Source organism: Echiichthys vipera, assembly GCF_963691815.1.
Source record: "Echiichthys vipera genome assembly, chromosome: 18".
In the NCBI taxonomy this organism is placed as follows: Eukaryota; Metazoa; Chordata; class Actinopteri; order Perciformes; family Trachinidae; genus Echiichthys; species Echiichthys vipera.
This window is the reverse complement of record NC_139843.1, coordinates 3,551,562-3,573,920: the sequence shown is the minus strand read 5'-3', so window position 1 is coordinate 3,573,920 and position 22,359 is coordinate 3,551,562. Positions and strand designations below refer to the sequence as shown.

Sequence of the window (22,359 nt, the reverse complement as noted above, 5' to 3'; positions counted from 1 at the left end):
CGTTTAAATAAAGACTCAACCCACCGAGAATATGCAAATATATGACGACTATGATACAGAAATCAGTACTTACACCATTTTGCATTTCATATAATTCACCATGTAGCCTATATATAGATTTATATAGATTCCTCACATGCCTCGACGAGTTGTACACAGTCTTTTTTTTTTTTTTGAGTGTTTTCTTTTACGCAGAAATATCCCAGATTTACGATTTTCTCTCCTGGGGCGGACCGGGAACAGGAAACACGAGAAGTAGAGCGCCGCCGAAGCAAGACAAGGTGTCGCTCGGAGGACGCGGGCCGCCTCCACGTCACGCCTCCTGGTTCGTTGCACCGCGGCCTGCCTCAGACATCCGCCGCGGAGTCTGGGAGTGCGGGAAAAAAGGAGGCGAGGAGGCGGGCGTCAGCTTCGTTGAAGAGGCTGGAGTCAGTGGAGGTCGTTCCTTTGTGTCCTGTGAGAGTCCTGAGGAGATTTCTGCTAAGAGCCAAACGTTTACGTGGTGACGGCGATTCAAAGTAGCTCCCCCGTTAATAATGAGCGGCTACAATCGGCACCGTAGCCCGCGCCGCCGTGACACTGACCGTTAAAGAGAAAAAGAAGCTGCTATGGAGGAAGAACCACTCACTTGTAATCCCTTTAAAGCTCCCCCTGAAGTGATCCGCGGCCCGGCGCAGGAGGAGGAGGAGACAAATCAGGAGGAGGAGGCGTCGGTCGGGTGGAAAGGCACGCCACAGGAGGAGGAGGAGGAGGGCGAACGGGGTGGATGGCGATGATGATGAAGGCGGCGGTGGCAGAAAGGTACATGGGGAAGGTAAACTCATGGGTCTCGGTGATGAAAACGGGAGAAAATGATCATGTTATTGTTTTGTTTTTGTCGATAAAAGTGTTATTGAGACGAGCGCCGGCGTCTCCTCACATCCGCGAGCCTCGCTCCTGAAGGATCTGTGAGGACACGAGGAGGGGACACACTTTAGAAACGCCACAGAGATGAGAGCAGGTTAGTGTTTCAGACGTTATTAAAAGAACAAATAAATCTAAACATGTTCAGGTTCAAGTTCCAGGGTTAAAACAGCTTTTCCAAGATCAAATTCAAGCACTTTCAAGGTCCAATAAATAAATTACATTTCTATTCTATAGCTATTTGTTTTATGAAAGAAATGTGGAAACAATTTCAAGCATTTTTAAGCATTTTATCCAAAATTCAAGCATTTTTCAAACCTTGAAAACATTAAAATTCAAGCATTTCAAGGATTTCCAGCACCGGCACGAACCCTGAAGTTCATCCAACTGTTCTAATTACAAGTTAAATGTCTTTGAATGTTTGTGAACCATTTTCCTGTATTTTCGAACATTTTAACGTAATCAATTAATCACAATAATAATAATAATTATGCACTGTCTTTGTTTATTTAACCCTCCTGTCGCCCTCAGATTTCACTAACACCATTTATTCTTGGGCTCAATTTGACCGTTAAACATCTGTAAAATGATCCTAATCAATGTGTGACTGAAGTGAAGTCGGGTCCTTTATGTTTTTATTGAACAGAATGAAAAATATCACTGATGTTAAACTGCATGGAGGGATTTCTGTGTGTGTGTTTTAAAGTAAGTCTGTTATTTTAAGTGCTATTCTGTGTTATTTGTAACATCTGGAATGAAAGTAACGTCCGTTATCAAGAACAGCAGCATGAATTTGACCTCATATAATATTTGAATTGTAAAATAGACAATAATAATAATGATTAAATCATCCAGATGATCAAACTGACCCAAAGGAACACCGATGCCACAAGTACATGTACGATAAGAACAATAAAAAATATATATAATCATGACAATTATAGGTTTTTTATGAGTCGTCCCCATAAAATGAGGAAAAGTCATAAATATAAAGCAAAAAAACAAAAAAAAATGACATTATTTAGAGATTTTAAACATTAAATGGGGTCAAATTGACCCTTAGGAGAACAGGAGGGTTAACTCTAAATGTTTTGGAAACTACTTTTGTTCCATTCTCAGATTTTCACTTTTACATATTTTTAAAGGTCTGAAGAAACAAAGCAGACTTGTTCGTAACACTCCACTGTTGTTTTTTGGTCTGTTGTTCGTTGGAGCGCTCACCTTTGCCTTCTCGGTGGGCTCGATGACGATGCCGTTGGTGGAGTTGTTGAGTTCCCGGGAAACTACGCATAGAAACTCCGCCTGGTCCTCGTTGCCGTAGTTATAGGAGGAGCCGATGCTTATGAGCTGAGGACAAGAAAAACCAGAGGAGAGGGAGAAACACTGAGTTCCCTGAAGCTTTCATTAGTTTAAAGCTTTGTTTACGCGAAACCGACAAAATACTTCATCAGATGTGCCGTTCGTTGAGACGGCGACGGCGTTTTTGTGGCTTCAAACCAAGAAAAGGTAAAAATTGTAAAAGTTAAAAAGGCTCCAGCGTTGTGTTTGCGTGTAAAGGTAAAAACACTAAAGTGAGCTCTGATCTGCTCCAGCGTTGTGTTTGCGTGTAAAGGTAAAAACACTAAAGTGAGCTCTGATCTGCTCCAGCGTTGTGTTTGCGTGTAAAGGTAAAAACACTAAAGTGAGCTCTGATCTGCTCCAGCGTTGTGTTTGCGTGTAAAGGTAAAAACACTAAAGTGAGCTCTGATCTGCTCCGGCGTTGTGTTTGCGTGTAAAGGTAAAAACACTAAAGTGAGCTCTGATCTGATCTCTACGTGCTTCCGTAACATTCGTGTGCAGAGTTCAGGTAAACAACAACAAACATGTGGGACTGTTTCCATCAGTGGGACATTCACATGGTGTTGTGTGGCGTGCACACACTTTGGCGTCACCGCGTGCACGCAGATTCCCCCCCACAGACGCTTGTCTAAACGTGGAATATAAGGTAAAAACGCTTTCTCGATCGTCTCCGTCTACACAGGGCCTAAGATGACAGTAATGAGTTAAATCTACCTTCTGGGTAATACTTGGGTAAAGGTTTGAACTAAAACAGTTAGTCCCGCAAGAGGAAATGTACCTTTTACTCATCAGTAGCCTGAAAATGGCCTTACCCCGGTTAAGGGAATAATGATATTATTAGAGTTCCCTTGTTTACATGAGAGGGGGTTAAACGGGGAAATGACGGAGTAACTCTTCAGTACAATAGGTGGCGCTCCACCAACATACAGCTGCTCTGAATACGGCTTTTTTTTTCACCTTCACCTTTGTCAAAATCCCAAACGTCCGACTTTTGGACAGAATTACGACAGAAACAGGTCTTCTTGGTATTGATGTTACTTCAAGTTGTGAAGTCCTCCCTTGGTTTAAAGGTAACGCTCTATTATTGTTGTTTTCACGTTGTTTTTTGGCGCCGTTACTTCCCGGTTTATTCTATTCCCGGGTCAAAAGCCACTGCAGCGAATTGGGGAGCATGCGCAGACGAGAAACCCGTATGAATAATAATCAGGGTAAGATGTTTACATGCCAGAGAACCCCGGTTACTAAAGGAGGTCTCTGGGTCTGTTAACCGGGGTATGAGAACGCCGATTTAACCGGTTTACGGTGTTTACATGGTGTTTGAGAAACCGGGGTACGCCCTTAACCCGAATATAATCTGGTTTTTAAACCGCAGGGAAAAGCAGAGACTCAAGTATGCACACATGCACAAACAGGTCCTATACACATGCAATGGAGACACGCCAGAGCGACAGGGAGGAGCAGATGGGATCGCCCAGAGCCGTTTTGGGGTTCAGTGCCTTGTTCTCCAGCCACAGATCCACCCTTCTCTCTTTGTCCGTATGGGGACTTGAACCGGCGACCCTTCAGTCCCTACGGTCTGAGCTACTGTCAGAACCAAAAACACAACAAGAAGGAGATAAAAACCCAAAGCTGTATTTTCTGCACCTGCTCAAACTTCCAACCGTCCGACATGGTTGAGACCATCTGCGTGAGCTCCTCCTCTTGGCACTGAAGCACTCGATACACGTGCTTCACAGGACCCTGAGGACCACACACACACACACACACACACACACACACACACACACACACACACACACACACACACACACACACACACACACACACACACACACACACACACACACACACACACACACACACACACACACACACACACACACACACACACACACACACACACACACACCACAACAACAACAACAACAACAACAACAGCATCAATCGTCTGCACACAAACACAAGCTAGTTGAGTTTTTAATGTGACCTCGATGACAGAAGTGTGTGTTGTGCACCTGAGACGTGCGGTTCTCGTTGTCCCGTATCCTCTCTTTGACCAGCCTCACCAGAGACGCGATGTTGTAGAACTCTGCTTCCTCCAGGACGCCTGAAAATCAAATTATTTTTATGTGAGACAGAAAACTTTGGATCTGGTCTATCAGGGTCCTGTAGGAAAGGTTCTGTGTTACAGTATGTGTCCATGGTTCGGTCACCTGGGGGTTAAAAACAGGATTTGTGAACAGAAATTATATCTTTCACTTTGTTATAATACATTTATTTCTCTGTTTTTTTTCCTTTGCTTCATGACTGCCCATTAATGTGTGATAAAAGTTAGATTCCTCCGCAGCAGCGAGGGATCAGGACACGTTACCTTCCTCAGCCAGGTTTTTATCCATGATCAGTTTCCCGTGCCGGAGGTAATTGAGGATGGGGCCGAAGTACGTGGGGTCCCTGTCGATCAGGTAGGCTCCTGTTTCATCCTGTGGGACACAAATAAACAGGGTGAGGGTCGGTTCGTCCTCGCTGCTGCACCGCGGACGCTTGGAGGAGCTGGAAGAGTGACGGGTTTGCCCTCAAAAGAGTTTAGCAGAGGAGGGGATGAACCGAGATCCTGACCCATTTTTATCACAGTACTGTTTTGAATTTAAGGACGCACTCCCACTGTGCCTCCGTACCGTGCCCGAACACGTTTCACGGCTAAAGTCTGGTTCCTTTGACCAGTGTGAGTGCAACCGTTGCCGTCCACGGTCAGTTTGGGAGAGGTGGTCTTTTGTAAAGCACCTTTGCACATGTACGAGCACGAGTGTGCGCACGTGTACGAGCACGAGGCCTACGGCGGTTCTGAGGTCATTTCCTGTGCGCCTGTTGGGACGTAGAAAAAAGATGGAGGGACCATGCACGGACATTTCAAACAATGGCGGTGAAAGGTTCACGTTGGTGTGATGCGGAGGTGGAGTGTTTACTGCAGATTTGGTCGATGAAAAGATTCAAAAACAGTCGACAAGACGCACAAAAACTCCGAGGTCTACGGAAAGATCTGGAAACAAAGCCACGCATCGCCATGACGTCATCAATGCGTGTGACGTGTTACGGCGTGATGACGTATAGGCAGCAAGAAGCATTCTCCGAGGCCCAGGTAGTGTGAGTACAAACGGGCCTGGAGGGGGGGACAAGGACCCTAAAGCACGGGGCACGGGACGGAGGCACAGTGGGAGTGCGCCCTGAGGAGCCGTCCACACAGAGACGCGTTTTCCTGTAACCGCACAGCTTCAGTCTGGTTCAGTCGACCGTCCACAGCAGCCGGCGTTATCGGAGCCTGAAACCCCCATGGCGTTGTGGTCTGGACGGTGAAAGCTCAGACTTTGTTAAAGGCCGGCGTCATGGCCCCACCTCCGACCTCTAACCCCACGGTGTCACATAACAACAACAGTGCTGCTGCGTGAGAGGACAGAGACGGACCCAGAGACTGTTTACTGAACTGGACTCTGAGCCACATGCATGGGACTGAATGAGGTCCAGCACAGATGTCTCCCTTTTCCCTGATGCTCTGAATAAGGAGCTAAACTGCTCTAGGCTCTGTTTCTAAATCCAGTTCTAAGAAGCTGTGAAAAGTCTCTAAATGTAGTGAGAAAGTGGCGCCTGGGAGCGCTTTGGGACGGGGAAGGGGCTCGGCGAGGACCCCAGCGTTCGTACAGGTGCTGGAAATCCTTGAAAACACTTGATCAGTGCAGTGTTTCATTACTAAATTACTACATTTATATTAATTTAGTAATTAATATTTCCTTTTTTTTAAGAAAGGTTTGAGAACCAGTGATCTGCACCCATGACTGATGCGATTAATCGTTTTGCTGCAACGATTAATCGAGTGAACAACGGTTAGTTGCAGCCCCATATTAGGACGTTTAAGCCCCTGCAGCGGGGTGGAAACTCTATAGAAACGTGAGCCCACCTTGTCGGAGTCCAGGTCCGGGTCTTCTTGACACAGTCGGAACAGGAAAGACTTCGGGTCCCGACACAGAGTCTGTTTGGTCGTGATGAAGTAGGTTCCGCCGACGTTCAGACGGACCCAGCGTGACCCGGGCTTCTCCGCCGGTTCGGACGGGGAGCTCGGGTTGCTCTTCCCCGGGAACCCGAACCCCACCGAGCGTCCTCCACCTCCACCTCCACCTCCACCACCTCCGCTGCAGCCGGGACTGAGCTGGCTGCTGCCCCGCGGCGGAACCATGAGAGTGGGCGACGCCAGGCGCACGGAGCCCCGGACGTCGCGGTGCTCGGGCGGCTCTATGGTGCCGGTGCAGCCCGGTTCCACAACATGCAACTCGGCCATGTTTCTCTATTCTTCCCCCGTCTGCAAAAACACACACGATCGAGTCAAGTTGCACTGCAGGGGGACGACGTCTCCCAGCTGATTTGTAAACAGAGCTCGGTGTTTTTCTCCGTCGGGTCAGCTGGCTCTCATCAGGGCGTTGCTGCTTCACACTCGGCCGCCTCTTTGTGCCTCCAGAGCCGCAGATTCACACCCGGAAAAGACCCTCGGAGCCCGGAGGACGGTGCCCGCATCAGCGTTTAATGGTTTCAAGCGAAGATAAATGGCTCATTCTTGTCTATTCAAACGTTAAATCAGAGAATAGGAGGCAATTCTTCCGGGTTGTAACGTGATTACTGTTTACTTCCACTGTGCACGTCGTTTTTCAAAATAAAAGCACACTAGTGGATTTTTTTTTTGGGGTACTTTTTTTGTTTTGTTTTTTTGCTCACGGGGGAATTTTTGGGTCCGTGACTCACGTGTACACCTGCAAACACTTTAATACAATTATTGTTTTTTAAAATAACTTATTTTAACGGTGTATTTTCTTTTAGTTTCAATTTAATTTCACTGAAAAATAAATATTCGAAGAAATAATATAAAAATTATAAAAAATAAATGAGATCAAATAATGACGATTATGTTTTTATTAATTTAACTGTGTATTTTCTTTCACTTTAAATATAATTTTTCACTGAAACAAGAAATAATAAAAAAATATATTAGATCAAATGATCATGATTATTTTGGTCAAAACTGAGATTTATTATATTATTATTATATCTTTTATTAATTTACTTTCGAAACATGCATTTATTGAACTTAAAAAACGTATTATTTCACTAAAAAAACGTAAAAATATATTTAAATAAATAATATAACAATAATAAAAAATAAATTAGATCAAATAATCACGATTAATTCCGTCAAAACTGAGATAACCGTTATTTCACACTTTTATTAATGGACATCATGCATTTATTGACCTTTTAAAAAACAGGATATTTGATTTTACTTATATAGTCTCATGAGGAGGCTGGGACACAGAAACATTGGGGTTTAACGCATGCGCAGTAACATTTAGTCGTCATGTCCCAGCCTGCTTAAATTATGCTTGTGTTGTGGTTGTCCGAGCCTCCTTCTATCAGCCGTGTGCTGTGGGCATGTTAGCTGCTCCGCTCCGGTGTTTCTCTTCTGCACCGACCCCGACTTACAGCTTCAGTCCCCGGTACAGACCCGGGAGAGGCCCGGTACAGACCCGGTACAGACCCGGGGTACACCCGTAATAAGGGTTCATATCACGGAGGTACGTTGTTTTAACCGCTCGGTGAATTATATGTTTAATTCTGGAGGAGTTAGCTGCGCTGTTAGCATCCTCACGGTTGTGTTTGGGTTAGCCAGTTAGCATCGAGCTAACATGTAATAGCCGTTAGCATCGTTATAAACTGTTGAGATTAAATAAGTTTAATTAATTTAATGTTTTCAGCTCAAACACAGCTTCATTATGAGTCATTATGAATCTGTAGCTGATGATAAGATAATAACATCCATCTGCTTTCATAAAGTGTGTTTGCTGCAGGATTAAAAACATATTTAAATTATTATTTTACACCTTTATTGATTGTTTTTGGGAACATTATACATTTATTTAACTTTTAAGAAAATAACTTATTTTTACAGTGTTTTTTCTTTGACTTTAAATATAATTTCACTGAAAACAAATAAGAAATATTTTAAGAATTAATATAAAAAGAATACAAAATAAATTAGCTCAAAACTGAGATTATTAATTAACAATTTTATTAATTGACTTTGGAAACAGCATGTATTTACTTAGCTTTTTATATAAAAACAACGTATTTAAACAGATTAATTTCTTAATATTCAATATAAATATATTATATAAATATAATTTCACTGAAAACATTTATTGAACTTGAACTGAAAAAAATAACTTATTTCACTGAAAAATAATATTTTAAGAAATAATAAAAATAAATAAATTAGATAAAATAATCACGATTAATTGGTCAAAACTGAGATCAATATCATTTAAAAATGTATTAATTGACTTTGGAAACATCATGCATTTACTTTTTTAAACAACTTATTTTACCAGTGTTTTTATTTTGACTTTAAATATAATTTCCCCGAAAACAAATGAAAAAACATTTAAAGAAATATACTTAAATACTTAAAAAATGAATTAGATCAAACACTGATAATTAATGTGGTCAAAACTTATTACTTATTTAACAATTTTATTAATTGATTTTGGAAAAATCATGCATTTAAAACGGTATTTTTCTTTTACTTTAAGTATAATTTCACTGAAAACAAATACAAAATAAATGTAAATTATAATATATACTATATTTACACTTTAACAAATAATATAATAATAAATAAAAATGCATTAAACCAAAAAATAGATCAAATATGTTGTTAGTGAACTTCCAAACAGACTGAAAACTCTTAAAAAGGGCCGTGCGATAATTCAACATGGTCGTTTGTGCTTTTCAGTGGAATCGTATCGTGATGAAATAAAACTAAATAACTATAATAAGCATTAAATATATATATATATTATAGTATTGTACTTTAAACAAAAATTCAGCTGTAATGTGCTGGAAACGCATGAAAAAGCACCTTTAAATGCTTGAAAAATGCTTTAATTTGATGTTGGAAAAGGCGCAGAAACCCTGAAATGAACAGTAAATAAAACCTGATTAACCGCGCAGTATTCATGTGTTTGTGGCGTCAGCAGCCGGAGCCATGAGCGAGTTCAGGATCCACCACGATGTGAACGAGCTGCTCAGCCTGCTCCACGTCCGAGGAGGCGACGGAGCGGAGGGCTACATCGACCTGCTGCAGAAGCACAGGACCCCCTACGTCACCACGACGGTGTCCGCTCACAGCGCAAAGGTGGAGGCTTTAACGCAGCGTGGTTTGGGACAGAGTGGACCGTGATGTCCTGAAGTAGATCAAAATGCAAATAACAAGTTGGGTTTTGTTGCAAGAAATTCCTGCAGCAACAGAAATTAACGCCTGAGTTTCATCAGGGTGCTTGAAACCCTTAAATGTGCTTTAATTTTAATGATGAATTTTGGATAAAGTGCACAAAAAATAGCTGTAGACATTTCTTATCCTTCTGGTATAAACATTTTTGGTGTTTATGTCTCTTTCAACGTGATTTTAATGAAAAAGTAAAAGGTGAAATATTAAGTTTAAATATCTATATGTATGTATTTGTAGAAATGTGTAATTTAGCACAGTTATAAGGTGCTGGAAAAACTTAAATAGACCTTGAAAGTGCTTTAATTTTGGATAAAGTGCACAAAAAATAGCTGTAGAGAAGAAATATAATTACATTTCTGATCCTTCTGGTATTTACAAAACATTTTTGGTGTTCTTATGAAAAAATAAAGGTGAAATGCTGGAAAAACTTAAATAGATCTTGAAAGTGCTTTAATTGTAATATTGTGCTTTCATTTTGGATAAAGTGCACAAATTACAGCCAAAGAGTAGAAATATAATTACATTTTTTTATCCTTCTGATATTTACAAAACATTTGTGGTGTTTGTCTCTTTCAATGTGATTTTAATGAAAAAATAAAGGTGAAATATTCCTTTTAAATATATATATTTGTAGAAATATGTAATTTAGCACAATTATAAAGGTGCTGGAAAAACTTAAATTGACCTTGGAAAAAGGTGCACGAACCCAGTTTTATGTGCTTACGTCGTCTTTTAACAGCTTTTGTGACTTTTTTCAGCTCAAATTCTGCTAAAAATCCTTCAAAAAGAGAAAGAAAATGTTCTTTTTCCAGAGTCGGAGCCGTGATGAAGAGAAACACACGCAGGAAGGCTGATTTTATAAGTGATGTAACACCCGTTGTAGAAATAAATGTGTTGCTAACTGAATGTTCTCCTGGTTACGGCCGTTTTTTTATCATTTCCAGGTCAAAATAGCAGAGTTCTCCAAAACACCGGAGGACTTCTTGAGGAAGTACGAGGAGCTCAAGTCCAAAAATGTCCGAAACCTGGACCCTCTGGTTTACCTGCTCTCCAAACTCTGTGAGGATAAAGAGGTAAAAAACACGCCGTTCACAAGCTGCTGATTATAACGTTTACGTTGTTACTTAAAAATCTAATTGGTTTTCTAGATTTTAAACGATTGGAAAGGATAATTATGTCTTTTCGTCTCTGAATAAGTCGTTTTAACATAAGAAATATAAGAAAAACAGGTTAGAAGAAGAACCCTATTGAAGCTTAAGAGTTAACTTTCCTTACCTTCTTTCCCGCAGACGCTCCAGTTCCTGCAGCAGAACGCCAAAGAGCGGTCGGAGTCGTCGGCCAACACGACGTCGACCACGACAGCCAGTTACACGCTGCCTCCGACCAGCACCAAGATGTCCATGCAGGAGCTGGACGAGCTGCGTAAGAAGCTCGGCAACGTGACGGCGAGCTCCAACGCGCCTCTGGTGAGCTGCGTACTCGAGTAGTTCCGCGGATGAAGCTTCTAAATGAAACGCTGCCCTGTGTCTGACGCTGGTTGTGATGCATCTGTCCTGCTCCCTCTGCAGCCGGCTGAAGTCACACGGAAGATGCTGAGGGACAAACACAACAAGAAGAACCCGACGCAGCCCAACCCCGTGTTTCCCAACTGGGTGTACGACCGCCCCGCTCTCCTGGGAGACTTCATCACCAACCCCAACGCGCCCGGAGATCCAGCTGTGGCCATCGGTGAGACACTGGGACACACGAGCTCAGGAGGAAGGTTTTCACGTCATGGACGCTTTTAATGGATAAAGACGTCCTGCGCATAAATGCTGCCGTCGCTTCCTGTGGGAAATATTCAGATGAGCGCGTCCTCATAGAACTGGGGTTACATCCAGGGCACCACTCCAGGTCACTGGTTTGGTCCTCCAGCCCGGTTTAGACTGGTTTGGTCCTCCAGCCCGGTTTAAACAGGTTTGGTCCTCCAGCCCGGTTTAGACTGGTTTGGTCCTCCTGCCCGGTTTAAACAGGTTTGGTCCTCCAGCCCGGTTTAGACTGGTTTGGTCCTCCAGCCGGGTTTAAACTGGTTTGGTCCTCCAGCCCGGTTTAAACTGGTTTGGTCCTCCAGCCCGGTTCAAAGTGGTTTGGTCCTCCAGTCCGGTTTAGACTGGTTTGGTCCTCCAGCCCACCTTAAACTGGTTTGGTCCTCCAGCCCGGTTTAAACTGGTTTGGTCCTCCAGCCCACCTTAAACTGGTTTGGTCCTCCAGCCCGGTTTAAACTGGTTTGGTCCTCCAGCCCGGTTCAAAGTGGTTTGGTCCTCCAGTCCGGTTTAGACTGGTTTGGTCCTCCAGCCCGGTTTAAACAGGTTTGGTCCTCCAGCCCGGTTCAAAGTGGTTTGGTCCTCCAGCCCGGTTTAGACTGGTTTGGTCCTCCAGCCCACCTTAAACTGGTTTGGTCCTCCAGCCCGGTTTAAACTGGTGTGGTCCTTCAGCCCAGTTCAAAGTGGTTTGGTCCTCCAGTCCGGTTTAGACTGGTTTGGTCCTCCAGCCCGGTTTAAACAGGTTTGGTCCTCCAGCCCGGTTTAGACTGGTTTGGTCCTCCAGCCCGGTTTAAGCTGGTTTGGTCCTCTAGCCGGGTTTAAACTGGTTTGGTCCTCCAGCCCACCTTAAACTGGTTTGGTCCTCCAGCCTGGTTTAAACTGGTTTGGTCCTCCAGCCCAGTTCAAACTGGTTTGGTCCTCCAGCCCGGTTTAAACTGGTTTGGTCCTCCAGCCCGGTTTAAACTGGTTTGGTCCTCTAGCCCGGTTTAAACTGGTTTGGTCCTCTAGCCCGGTTTAAACTGGTTTGGTCCTCCAGCCCAGTTCAAACTGGTTTGGTCCTCCAGCCCGGTTTAAACTGGTTTGGTCCTCCAGCCCAGTTCAAACTGGTTTGGTCCTCTAGCCCGGTTTAAGCTGGTTTGGTCCTCCAGCCCAGTTTATACTGGTTTGGTCCTCCAGCCCAGTTCAAAGTGGTTTGGTCCTCCAGCCCGGTTTAAACTGGTTCGGTGTCCAGCCCGGTTTAAGCTGGTTTGGTCCTCCAGCCCGGTTTAAACTGGTTTGGTCCTCCAGCCCAGTTTAAACTGGTTTGGTCCTCCTGCCCGGTTTAAACTGGTTTGGTCCTCCTGCCCGGTTTAAGCTGGTTTGGTCCTCCAGTCCAGTTTAAGCTGGTTTGGTCGTCCAGCCCGGTTTAGACTGGTTTGGTCCTCCAGCCCGGTTTAAACTGGTTTGGTCCTCCAGCCCGGTTTAGACTGGTTTGGTCCTCCAGCCCAGTTCAAAGTGGTTTGGTCCTCCAGCCCAGTTCAAAGTGGTTTGGTCCTCCAGCCCGGTTCAAAGTGGTTTGGTCCTCCAGTCCGGTTTAGACTGGTTTGGTCCTCCAGCCCACCTTAAACTGGTTTGGTCCTCCAGCCCAGTTCAAAGTGGTTTGGTCCTCCAGTCCGGTTTAGACTGGTTTGGTCCTCCAGCCCGGTTTAGACTGGTTTGGTCCTCCAGCCCAGTTTAAACTGGTTTGGTCCTCTAGCCCGGTTTAAACTGGTTTGGTCCTCTAGCCCGGTTTAAACTGGTTTGGTCCTCTAGCCCGGTTTAAACTGGTTCGGCTGAGCTAAGTAAAGTTTCATTCACTGTTCACTTGTTTCTCACAGACTTGAGTAGAAAAGGATGATTGTCTCAAACATGTTGGATCATATTCACAGTGTTGGACCCTTTTACTCACTTTCAGACGCCACGCTTTAAAAAACTGGAGATCCATCTTTAAAACACCTCCCTGCTCATTTTGGACTCACGCTAAACGCTCCACGCTCCACGCTCCACGCTGAACATTTAAGGAGCTTTTGTTAAACAGTAGAAGGCTGAATGTGAGTTCCCCCCACGTGACGTGACACCGGGTTTAACAGGGCAACAAATCAGGACGCCATAAATATCATAACTTCTCTAAATCTTACGGTTATAACAAAACCTCAGTGGATAAAATCAGCTGTGTACTTACCCGTGTACTTGTTGGTAGTGTCTCTAACGGTTGTCTGCGGTCAGGTACGATGCCGCTGCCGGCTCAGGAACAAGCCCTGGTGGAGGATCTGCTGTTTGTGCTGGTGGGAGTTGACGGGCGGGACATCACGGCTCAGCCTGTACTGGGGAGGCAGAACCGCTCCTTCATCGTCGACTCAACGCTGGACATGTCCATCAAAGAGCTGGTCAACAGAATATTACCAGTCGCGTCGTATTACTCCACTATAACACGGTGAGAAAGTCAGAAACGTCGCTTGTTCACACACATTTATGAGCGAGGGCAGATCATTTGATGTTGGTTTTCCTTTTTTTTCCTTAAGCTTCATCGAGGAGAAGTCGTCCTTTGAGTACGGCCAGGTGAACCACGCGCTGACGGCGGCCATGCGGATGCTGATGAAGGAGTACCTGATCCTGGTCACTCAGCTGGAGCACCTGCAGCGGCAGGGTCTGCTGTCCCTGCAGAAGCTCTGGTTTTACATCCAGCCCACCATGAGGACCATGGAGATACTGGCCTCCATCGGTAAGAGCCTCGACACCAGGTTTGAGTATCGGATAGTGTTTGAACACGAGTACAGGTTAACATAAGACCGCTGAGTGAACGCCAGCTTCTCATTTTGACCACGTGAGGGCGCTCTGAACCAGGGCAAGAAAGATAAAGATTAAACTATAAACTGTTGGAGCGTGGAGCGATCCTTTACTGTTAGAGTTGCTAGGAACATGTATTTCTTTATGATTAATATTTAATTGGAATTTTTCACACAATACAAGTTCACATGTGGAAACGTTGGTTACAAAACAGTATTAAGACTTAAACCATGTTAAACGATGCTCGCACTCCAGGAAACGGGGAAAAAACAACAAAAATGGCGAGACAAGAAGAATCTAACAAATGCCAACAGACAGGCACACTGACACGCGTGTGTGTCGCTCCACAGCTGGGCTCTGGGGGGCGGTGACGGGCGCCGTAAAACAGTCCGAAATCCAGCCGGTGTGCTTTTCAGGTGCCCAGGGTTCATCCTTACCAGATGATCCTGAACCACCTCAACTGGCTCCTTTCAACACAAAGGAGCAGCAGCTCTACTCCGAGTTCCTCACGGATGCTGAAATTCTCACCCTAGAAGATGGCTAGTTTAATTAATTCTCTTCCACTCATTTTACAGCGTCCTCGGTGGATAAAGGCGAGTGTATGGGCGGGTCGACGCTGAGTCTGCTTCACGATCGAACCTTCAACTACACGGGTGACAGCCAGGCTCAGGAGCTGTGCCTCTACCTCACCAAAGCGGCCAGCGTCCCGTACTTTGAGATTCTGGAGAAGTGGATCTACAGAGGCATCATCAAGGATCCATACAGGTTCAAACTGATGCTCCACGTCACAAAAACACACGTACACACCGCTGCGTCTGCTCTGTTTAAATCACACGTGCGTGTCTTCGCAGTGAGTTCATGGTGGAAGAGCACGAGCTGCAGAAGGAGAAGATTCAGGAGGATTACAACGATAAGTACTGGGATCAAAGGTACACCATCGTGCAGCACCGGATTCCCTCCTTTCTGCAGAAAATGGCCGATAAAATATTAAGCACAGGTAAACACAAGGTAAAACGACGTAAAACCATTAGAAGAGCCGCGCTCAGACAAAAGGTTTGATTCCGTTATCGTGCAGGGAAATACCTGAATGTGGTGCGGGAGTGCGGCCGCGACGTGACGTGCCCCGACGCCAAGGAGGTCCTGTACACCCTGAAGGAGAGGGCGTATGTGGAGCAGATAGAGAAGGCTTACAACTACGCCAGCAAGGTGCTGCTGGCCTTCCTCATGGAGGAGAAGGAGCTGGTTTCACGCCTCAGGTGAGTGGAAGTTGTTTCTCATGTTGGAGTTACAGGAAACGGGATCAGTGTCTTTGAAAAGACCCCGTGCACCGGAAGCATCTGCAGCCAAATCACGTCCTGACGATGATGTTATGAGGTCTCTCAGTGACGTTCAGGACCCAGATCACAGCCAATACCAGGAGGATTTTGATGACCTTTAAATGCCCCTAACTCGCCAAAGTACCGGCTGTTTTTAGCCCGTGACGAAATTAATTATCATATTAAAATAAGCCTCAAATCGGCTGTTATAACTTTATGGCTTTTTATTTTCTAGTAGAGATGAAGATTGTCATGAAAGGAGGGGAGAAAGAAAGAGAACAGCTATGGGTCGAGGTCAGACGTGGATTGCTGTGGCGAGGACTTTTAGCCTCTGTATCCGGCTGTTCAGTCTGACGTAACACCCTTTCAAAATACGATTTCTGGGTGCAAACGCAGAAATGATTTTACCATCACATCAGGATCTCCTCGTTCGTCAGTTAGACTCTTTTTCATCGATAAGAAAGAGTTAAAATGACAATCACGTTATTTAAAAATACAAACTCAGATCTGTTTAAAGAACGGGGAACACGGCACTGCGGCGTTGGAGAAATACGGGGCTTGGACACGGAAATCATATTGTGTAAGTTACGTCAAGACTTAACAGCTTGAAACGGGGCCTGAACATCACTGAAAGACTTCACCACAGCGTCATCAGGACCTAGTTTGGCTGCTGGGTGGCATCTGACGTTCTGCACAAGGTGTTTATAACGTGTCGTAAGCAACCGTCAGTAAAGTCCTCGCCACTTTCATACTTTAATAAAAGGTACTTTAATTACTAAGAAGTGAGTTTTACCAGAGTTTGGGTCATTGGCAGTGTCCTTCTGGACTTGGGGCAGACGACACGCAGCAAAGTGTCTTGATTAAGTTAAATCCAGGACGATGTAACATTATTTTATTCCAATGAATAATCAGTACCTGTGATTTTGTAGGCAGTGATGCCAGATCCCGCCCACTTTTGTTTAAAAAACTGCCAAATATATGAACATTGAATTATCTGCAGTAAATCAGATTTTGGATAAGAACAGACCAGACTGACAAAACACACAATTTGACCCCAGGACAGTTTACACACAGAAAAACAAGCAAAAACAAATAAACTGGCTAAAAAGTGTCTGTGGTCGTCACAGTCAGGTTTAAGTTTTGTGTGTAGTGCTAAAAACCTGCCTGTTTGTGTTGTTGTCATCAGATCCATCAAGCACTACTTCCTGATGGATAAAGGGGATTTCTTTGTGCACTTCATGGACCTGACGGAGGAGGAGCTGAAGAAGCCCGTGGACGACATCGTTCCTCCCCGACTGGAGGCTCTGCTGGAGCTGGCTCTGAGGATGAGCACGGCCAACACCGACCCCTTCAAAGACGACCTCAAGGTGAGTGTAAATGAGACTTCTGTCTACTCTCATCAGTCACTTAAAGACTCAATCATCCATCCATTCCTTCATCACACTGTCGTCTGATCTCGTAAGGCGTCCTTCACTCGCAGACTTTATGCGGTTTCACACTTTGTAACGTTCGGACTTCCTCTCGTCTCTCCGCAGATTGACTTAATGCCTCATGACGTCATCACCCAGCTGCTGCGGGTGCTGGCCATCGAGACCAAACAGGAGAAGGCCATCATCAACGCAGACCCGACGGACGTGGCCCTCAGCGGGCTGGAGGCCTTCTCCTTCGACTACATCGTCAAATGGCCGCTCTCGCTCATCATCAACAGGTTCTCTACGCCTTTCATATTGTTTAGTTTACTTTCAACATTCTTCAGCAACTTAACAATTAACACGTTCTGTTCTCTGCTAATGTTCCAGGAAAGCCCTGACGAGGTACCAGATGTTGTTCAGACACATGTTTTACTGTAAACACGTGGAGCGGCTGCTGTGCAACGTGTGGATCAGCAACAAAGACTTCAAGCTCTACTCTTTACATTGCGCCAAATGGTGAGTGGATGCAGAAATGTTTGTGCGTTTGTCAGAATCTCAGGCAGCAGAAAAGTCCTCACGCTCTCTTCAAACTGCCCTCGACGCAGGTTCGCTGCTGCGTTCGCCCTCCGACAGCGCATGCTCAACTTTGTGCAGAACATCCAGTACTACATGATGTTTGAGGTGATGGAGCCCACCTGGCACGTCATGGAGAACAACCTGAAAACAGTGAGTGGATGATGAGCGGATGATGGCTCGCTGTTTTGTCTCAGCCCGCTGACCGTCTGTCTTCTCACCAGGCGTCAAACATCGACGACGTGCTCTGCCATCACACCAGCTTCCTGGACAACTGCCTGAAGGACTGCATGCTGACCAACCCCGAGCTCCTCCGCATCTTCTCCAAACTCATGTCCGTCTGCGTCATGTTCACAAACTGCATGCAGGTTTGTTGACAGGACGATAAAACTGGTCGCTTGTTTCTTATCTTTGAGGATTTCATCTTCTGCTTCAGCTGAAGACTAGATTTGCACATAATGCCGGGTGTTAAAACCTGGAAATGAGATGTACTGACATGTTCTTCTTCTCTTCCTGACTGTCGAAGCGCTTCACTCAGAGCATGAGGTTGGAGCGCCTCTCTCTGGAGCAAGGCACTATGGATGGGCCTCCCACCCCGAGCGAACGCGCTGAGGAGGCAGAGAAGAAGAGGCTGACCACAAAGGTAAGGCTGCACAATTAATCTGTGGTATGAGCGAAGGGAAGGGAGTCATACTTGAGAGACGTTATAGATCGATTGTGTTTCAATGTCGTCTTTATTCATTTTGAAATTTAGAGTTTCTTCTAGTCAGACAAATTAGTCGTATGGTAAGGACGTCCTCTTACCTTTTCTTACACCCGAAACTGTCAGCTAAGAAAAGGTACGATAAAAAGAATGTGATCGACTGCAATATTGACATTTAAAATCTGTGCTCCGCTCCGATCACTTTGCTGCACATCAAAGTAAGTGCTTCCTAAACTAACAGGCAGCCACCAGGGGGCAGTGGAGATGTTTGGTTTTTACTGTTTGGGAGCCGTCACGCTGTGAAAAACGTCCAGAGTGGGAGATCAACATACAACAGAACAAAAATCTAACGCAGCGCAGAGAAAGCCCCTTTCTAATACACAACTTTATTTATATTCTGCCTCTAGACGACGATCTCACTGAGGGGCAGAAGAACCTGTGTCACGGTTCATTTACGTTCAAATTGATGAAGTTTACCTAACTTTTAATCTGCTTCCATATCCAAAGTGTTAAGATCACTTACTTGCTGAGTAGGTTGACTGAAGGTCTGGGTTTGGGTGCAGCGGTTGTGAACGAGTGAATGAATGAGGAAAGTCAATAATGTTACACTAATTTGATGCTGGCATGAAACCCGCATGTGGATTAAAGTTCTGTTCAAAATAACTGTTATTCAACAAAAACTTTCTTTAGCTCCAAACTTGTGAGCCAGTGGTGGGAAAACAGTTTCTTCTCAGCGTCCTCGCTCACACGCCTGCGTCTGATTCAGGTTGATTGCATCATTTACAACTAATGCTGCGTTCGAGTGCTGTGGGAGGTCGGAACTTTCTGACCTCCGACTCGGAAAAGTGCACTGGAAACTCCAGCCCCGACCACACCAAGATAAGTCGGAGAACAATGGCGGCGCCCGTTGAGACACACTTTGTGAGCGATAAAGCATCAAAGAATAGACCGTAAACGTTACTTCCCTGCATGTAGTGTTTTATCAGATACTGCAATTTTAATACAACTTGTTTTGAATATTCTGGCATTAAAATATGAGTTATCTCTTATCTCTAAGCATATATTTATTTATTATAGGCTACATTAATTTGCAGACTCTTATAATATACTATTAAGGTATATTTTTTCTACACACATTGTTTCATTTTGATGGCAGCAAAACTGAAGCCTTTTGTAATATTGTCCCCAGGTCCATTTCATATCCATGTGCAGAGCTTTTACATAAACTCCAGATCAGTTGATGATGTTTTAGCTGAATATCGCTCTAATGTTCCAAAGTTATCCACTGCTGGACAACATGTTAATTAACGTATTTGACGGCGGTCGATCATGTTTTCTGTTTACGTTTGACTTAAATGGTCTGGGACGCTCTGAAGTCTGAGCAATAAACTCCATGTAGGAGAAGTCTCATGTCCCAGTGCTGAGGAACGCAGCATGAGCGACGCCTTGTAGTTCTTTAACCGAACTACAAAAATGGATGCCGCTGTACCACCTTATTTTAAAGGCTCTAAAAAAGTGACCACGTTATGAGAAGGTCATCAACGTAGCATTAAAATTAGAAAAACGCTTTAACAGCCGGTGCGTGGAAACCCTGCGGCTTCTGTGCGTCTCCGCTGATGCGTTTGTGTGTTCTTTTCCCCGCTGCAGTTGTTGGCGGAGCACGCAGACACGCTGCAGTCGGACGCAGGCTTTGAAGCCACCATCAGCAAGTTCGACAGTAACTTCAGCCTGCTGCTGCTGGACCTGCTGGACAAACTGAGCATCTACAGCACCAACGACTGCGAGCACAGCATGATCAGCATCATCTACAGGTAAAAACGTCGTCTGCGTGGATTCATCAGGGTTCTACAAGGGCTGGAAATCCTTGGAAACACTTGATTTTTAGTGTTAAGGTTTGAAAACTGCTATAAATGTGTGTTATATGATGACGGCATATGTGATGTTATGGCTTTATTAGTCCCACAAAGGGGAAATTTCCTTATTACAGCAGCAAAGCAGACAGAAAACATAGAAAACGCATCAGTGAGAAACAATAAATTGTAGAAAAATATGAACAATTTAAACACAGGGAAGTATAACATCTAAAAATACAGGAATAATATTTAATAGATTATATTTCTGTGGATCTGTTGATCGACTAAGCAAAGAATTCACAAACATGAAACGTTGCTTTCCTTTCATTTGTCGTCCTTCTGTAGAAAGCCGTCTCTAAACATCGTGTTTATACGACAGTAACATCAAATTTAATGTGATGAACAAGTGCAATAATAAGTTTACTGCATATTAAATATTGTACTGCATGAAAATATGAAGTTTACCAAAGCTGTGAGGTGCTGGAAAACCATGAAAACGCACCTGGAAATGCTTAAAAAGGGCTTGAATTTGATATTTTACACGTTTCAAAGTATCGTTTTTGATTAATTTCAGTCGTGAAATAAAACAGATTGAGTTATTGAAGATGCACAATTACATAATGTACGTTTTTGTTCATTATTTTCACGGTTTTCTAACTCAGCTGTTGTTATTTCACAGGCTGGATTTCAACGGCTTCTACACGGAGCGTCTGGAGAGGATGGCGATAGAGCGGAGCCAGAAAGCCTCAGCGTAGCACGTTACGTCTTAACCCTTAATAACAACAATAACGTCCTTTCCTTTGTGTGTGTCCATAACTGCGAACACACCCGCTGTTGCTTCAGTGTGTATATTATTATATATGATGAACTGTAGAGTTACAACATGGCTGACGCTTCAAATTGTACATTTACTGTGGAACTGATGTGTTTATTCTGCGCCGACAGTGAAGCCTCATGGGTCATTTATTGTACTTGTACAATAAAAATGTATGTTTGTATTCATTAAAACAAGAGTTCACTGAGTTCATTCAGACACCACCTCCGTCTGTCAACCTTCCTGAAACTTCCCCAGTCGATTACGGACATTACGACACGTATGTGTTTTAAATGTAATGTTTAAATGAGGCGTTATCCTATGAAATATGTGATACATCTAAAACAGGGGCTGTCAAACTCATTTTAAGTCAGGGGCCCAATTTGATCTCAAGTGGGTCGGACCAGTAAAGTCACAGCATAACCACCAACCTTTTTGTTCTAGTGCAAAAGAGCACATTCAAACCCTATGAAGCCTCTTAAATATTATAAAATCTATATTTTATATGCATTTAAAGTTGAGTTTGGGCTCAAAACTGCTGCCGTGGTTCGGGCAGCGGGTTCCTGCAGGGTCAGGTCTGATCATAGCTCTTGCGTGCTTATTATTGGTGTCTGCACCAAGAACAGCGTCACGTGGCTGATGTTAGCCGACAAAAGGGGGCGGTTACGGTAACAAATTCAATTTAATTTTATTTACAGTGCCAAATCATAACAACAGTTATCTCTAAACTTAGCAATGATGCTACCACCTGGGTGCATATCATGCATTATTTATTTAAAATGTACGTCTTTAACCTGGTTAGATGCTTTATTTGTAGGGTAGAAGCTCTTCTCCAGTTTATGTATTAAGTATTAAGTTTGTATTAAGTATTAAGGACCTCCAGGCACAACTCTACCTTTGAACACACTGGTGTTTATGTTTATTATTATACTTTATATATTTTACACTTGTTTTATATTCACTGTAACTCAAGTGTTTTTTTTATAAGTTGAATTAACTCGAGCAATAATTACAATAATTTAAAAAATCAAATTATTATAACTTCTCTGGAGGAAACAGGAAAACTGAAGATAACTTTTTACCAAAATATAAAAATTGACCAAGTTACTTTGCCTGGGATGACGTCACCAAGCGTCAACGGTTAATGACTGCTTCCGGTCTGTAGAGTTTAGCGTGATAACATAAATTAAAATATATTATTAATAATTCGTTCCTCTATAACACATTAACTTTAAGATTTTGTTTCAGTTTAAGTTAAAAACGTTTTACTTTGTACTAGTTTTAAAAAAAAAAAGCAGCTAGCTAGCATCTGTTAGCATTAACGTAACGGTTCTATTTTGAAGTCGTGCCCGTTGCTATGGTTACTTCCCTTCTCGGCTCGCTTGACTGTGTTCCGGTAAAAACCTGCGGGGCGGAGATAAGACGCGGCCGGAGGGCGGAGCTCCTGAGGCGGGGCTTCCACGGAACAAGCCCCGGTGATTCACGGAGGCTCTCAGCCCGGAGCAGAGCGCACCGT

The 22,359-nt window shown here is 44.0% G+C and overlaps 2 protein-coding genes across 3 annotated transcripts; one reads left to right on the top strand and one right to left on the bottom strand.

The window, feature by feature from the left end:
• On the bottom strand, window positions 1–6,838 carry kctd2 (potassium channel tetramerization domain containing 2). Its single transcript, XM_083932511.1, has 6 exons — window positions 6,191–6,838; window positions 4,613–4,721; window positions 4,257–4,348; window positions 3,886–3,981; window positions 2,125–2,250; window positions 1–945 (listed from the first exon to the last, which is right to left on the bottom strand). Exons 1-6 carry the CDS (start codon window positions 6,566–6,568, stop codon window positions 916–918), a joined length of 831 nt encoding a protein of 276 aa, XP_083788637.1. The 5' UTR covers window positions 6,569–6,838; the 3' UTR covers window positions 1–915.
• An 880-nt stretch (window positions 6,839–7,718) lies between these two features.
• Window positions 7,719–20,982, top strand: tubgcp2 (tubulin gamma complex component 2). Of its 2 annotated transcripts, none has more exons than XM_083933410.1 (18): window positions 7,719–7,853; window positions 9,315–9,472; window positions 10,510–10,638; window positions 10,855–11,031; window positions 11,134–11,293; window positions 13,612–13,819; window positions 13,908–14,107; window positions 14,748–14,937; window positions 15,024–15,169; window positions 15,248–15,428; window positions 16,675–16,855; window positions 17,024–17,196; window positions 17,288–17,416; window positions 17,506–17,626; window positions 17,698–17,841; window positions 18,000–18,116; window positions 19,824–19,987; window positions 20,709–20,982. In XM_083933410.1, the coding sequence occupies exons 2-18, from the start codon at window positions 9,323–9,325 to the stop codon at window positions 20,782–20,784; spliced, it is 2,646 nt and encodes an 881-aa protein (XP_083789536.1). In that variant the 5' UTR covers window positions 7,719–7,853; window positions 9,315–9,322; the 3' UTR covers window positions 20,785–20,982. The 2 variants fall into 2 exon arrangements, with proteins under 2 accessions (XP_083789536.1, XP_083789537.1); XM_083933411.1 differs by having other exon boundaries at window positions 7,767–7,853; window positions 9,312–9,472.
• Window positions 20,983–22,359: the final 1,377 nt, after the last annotated feature.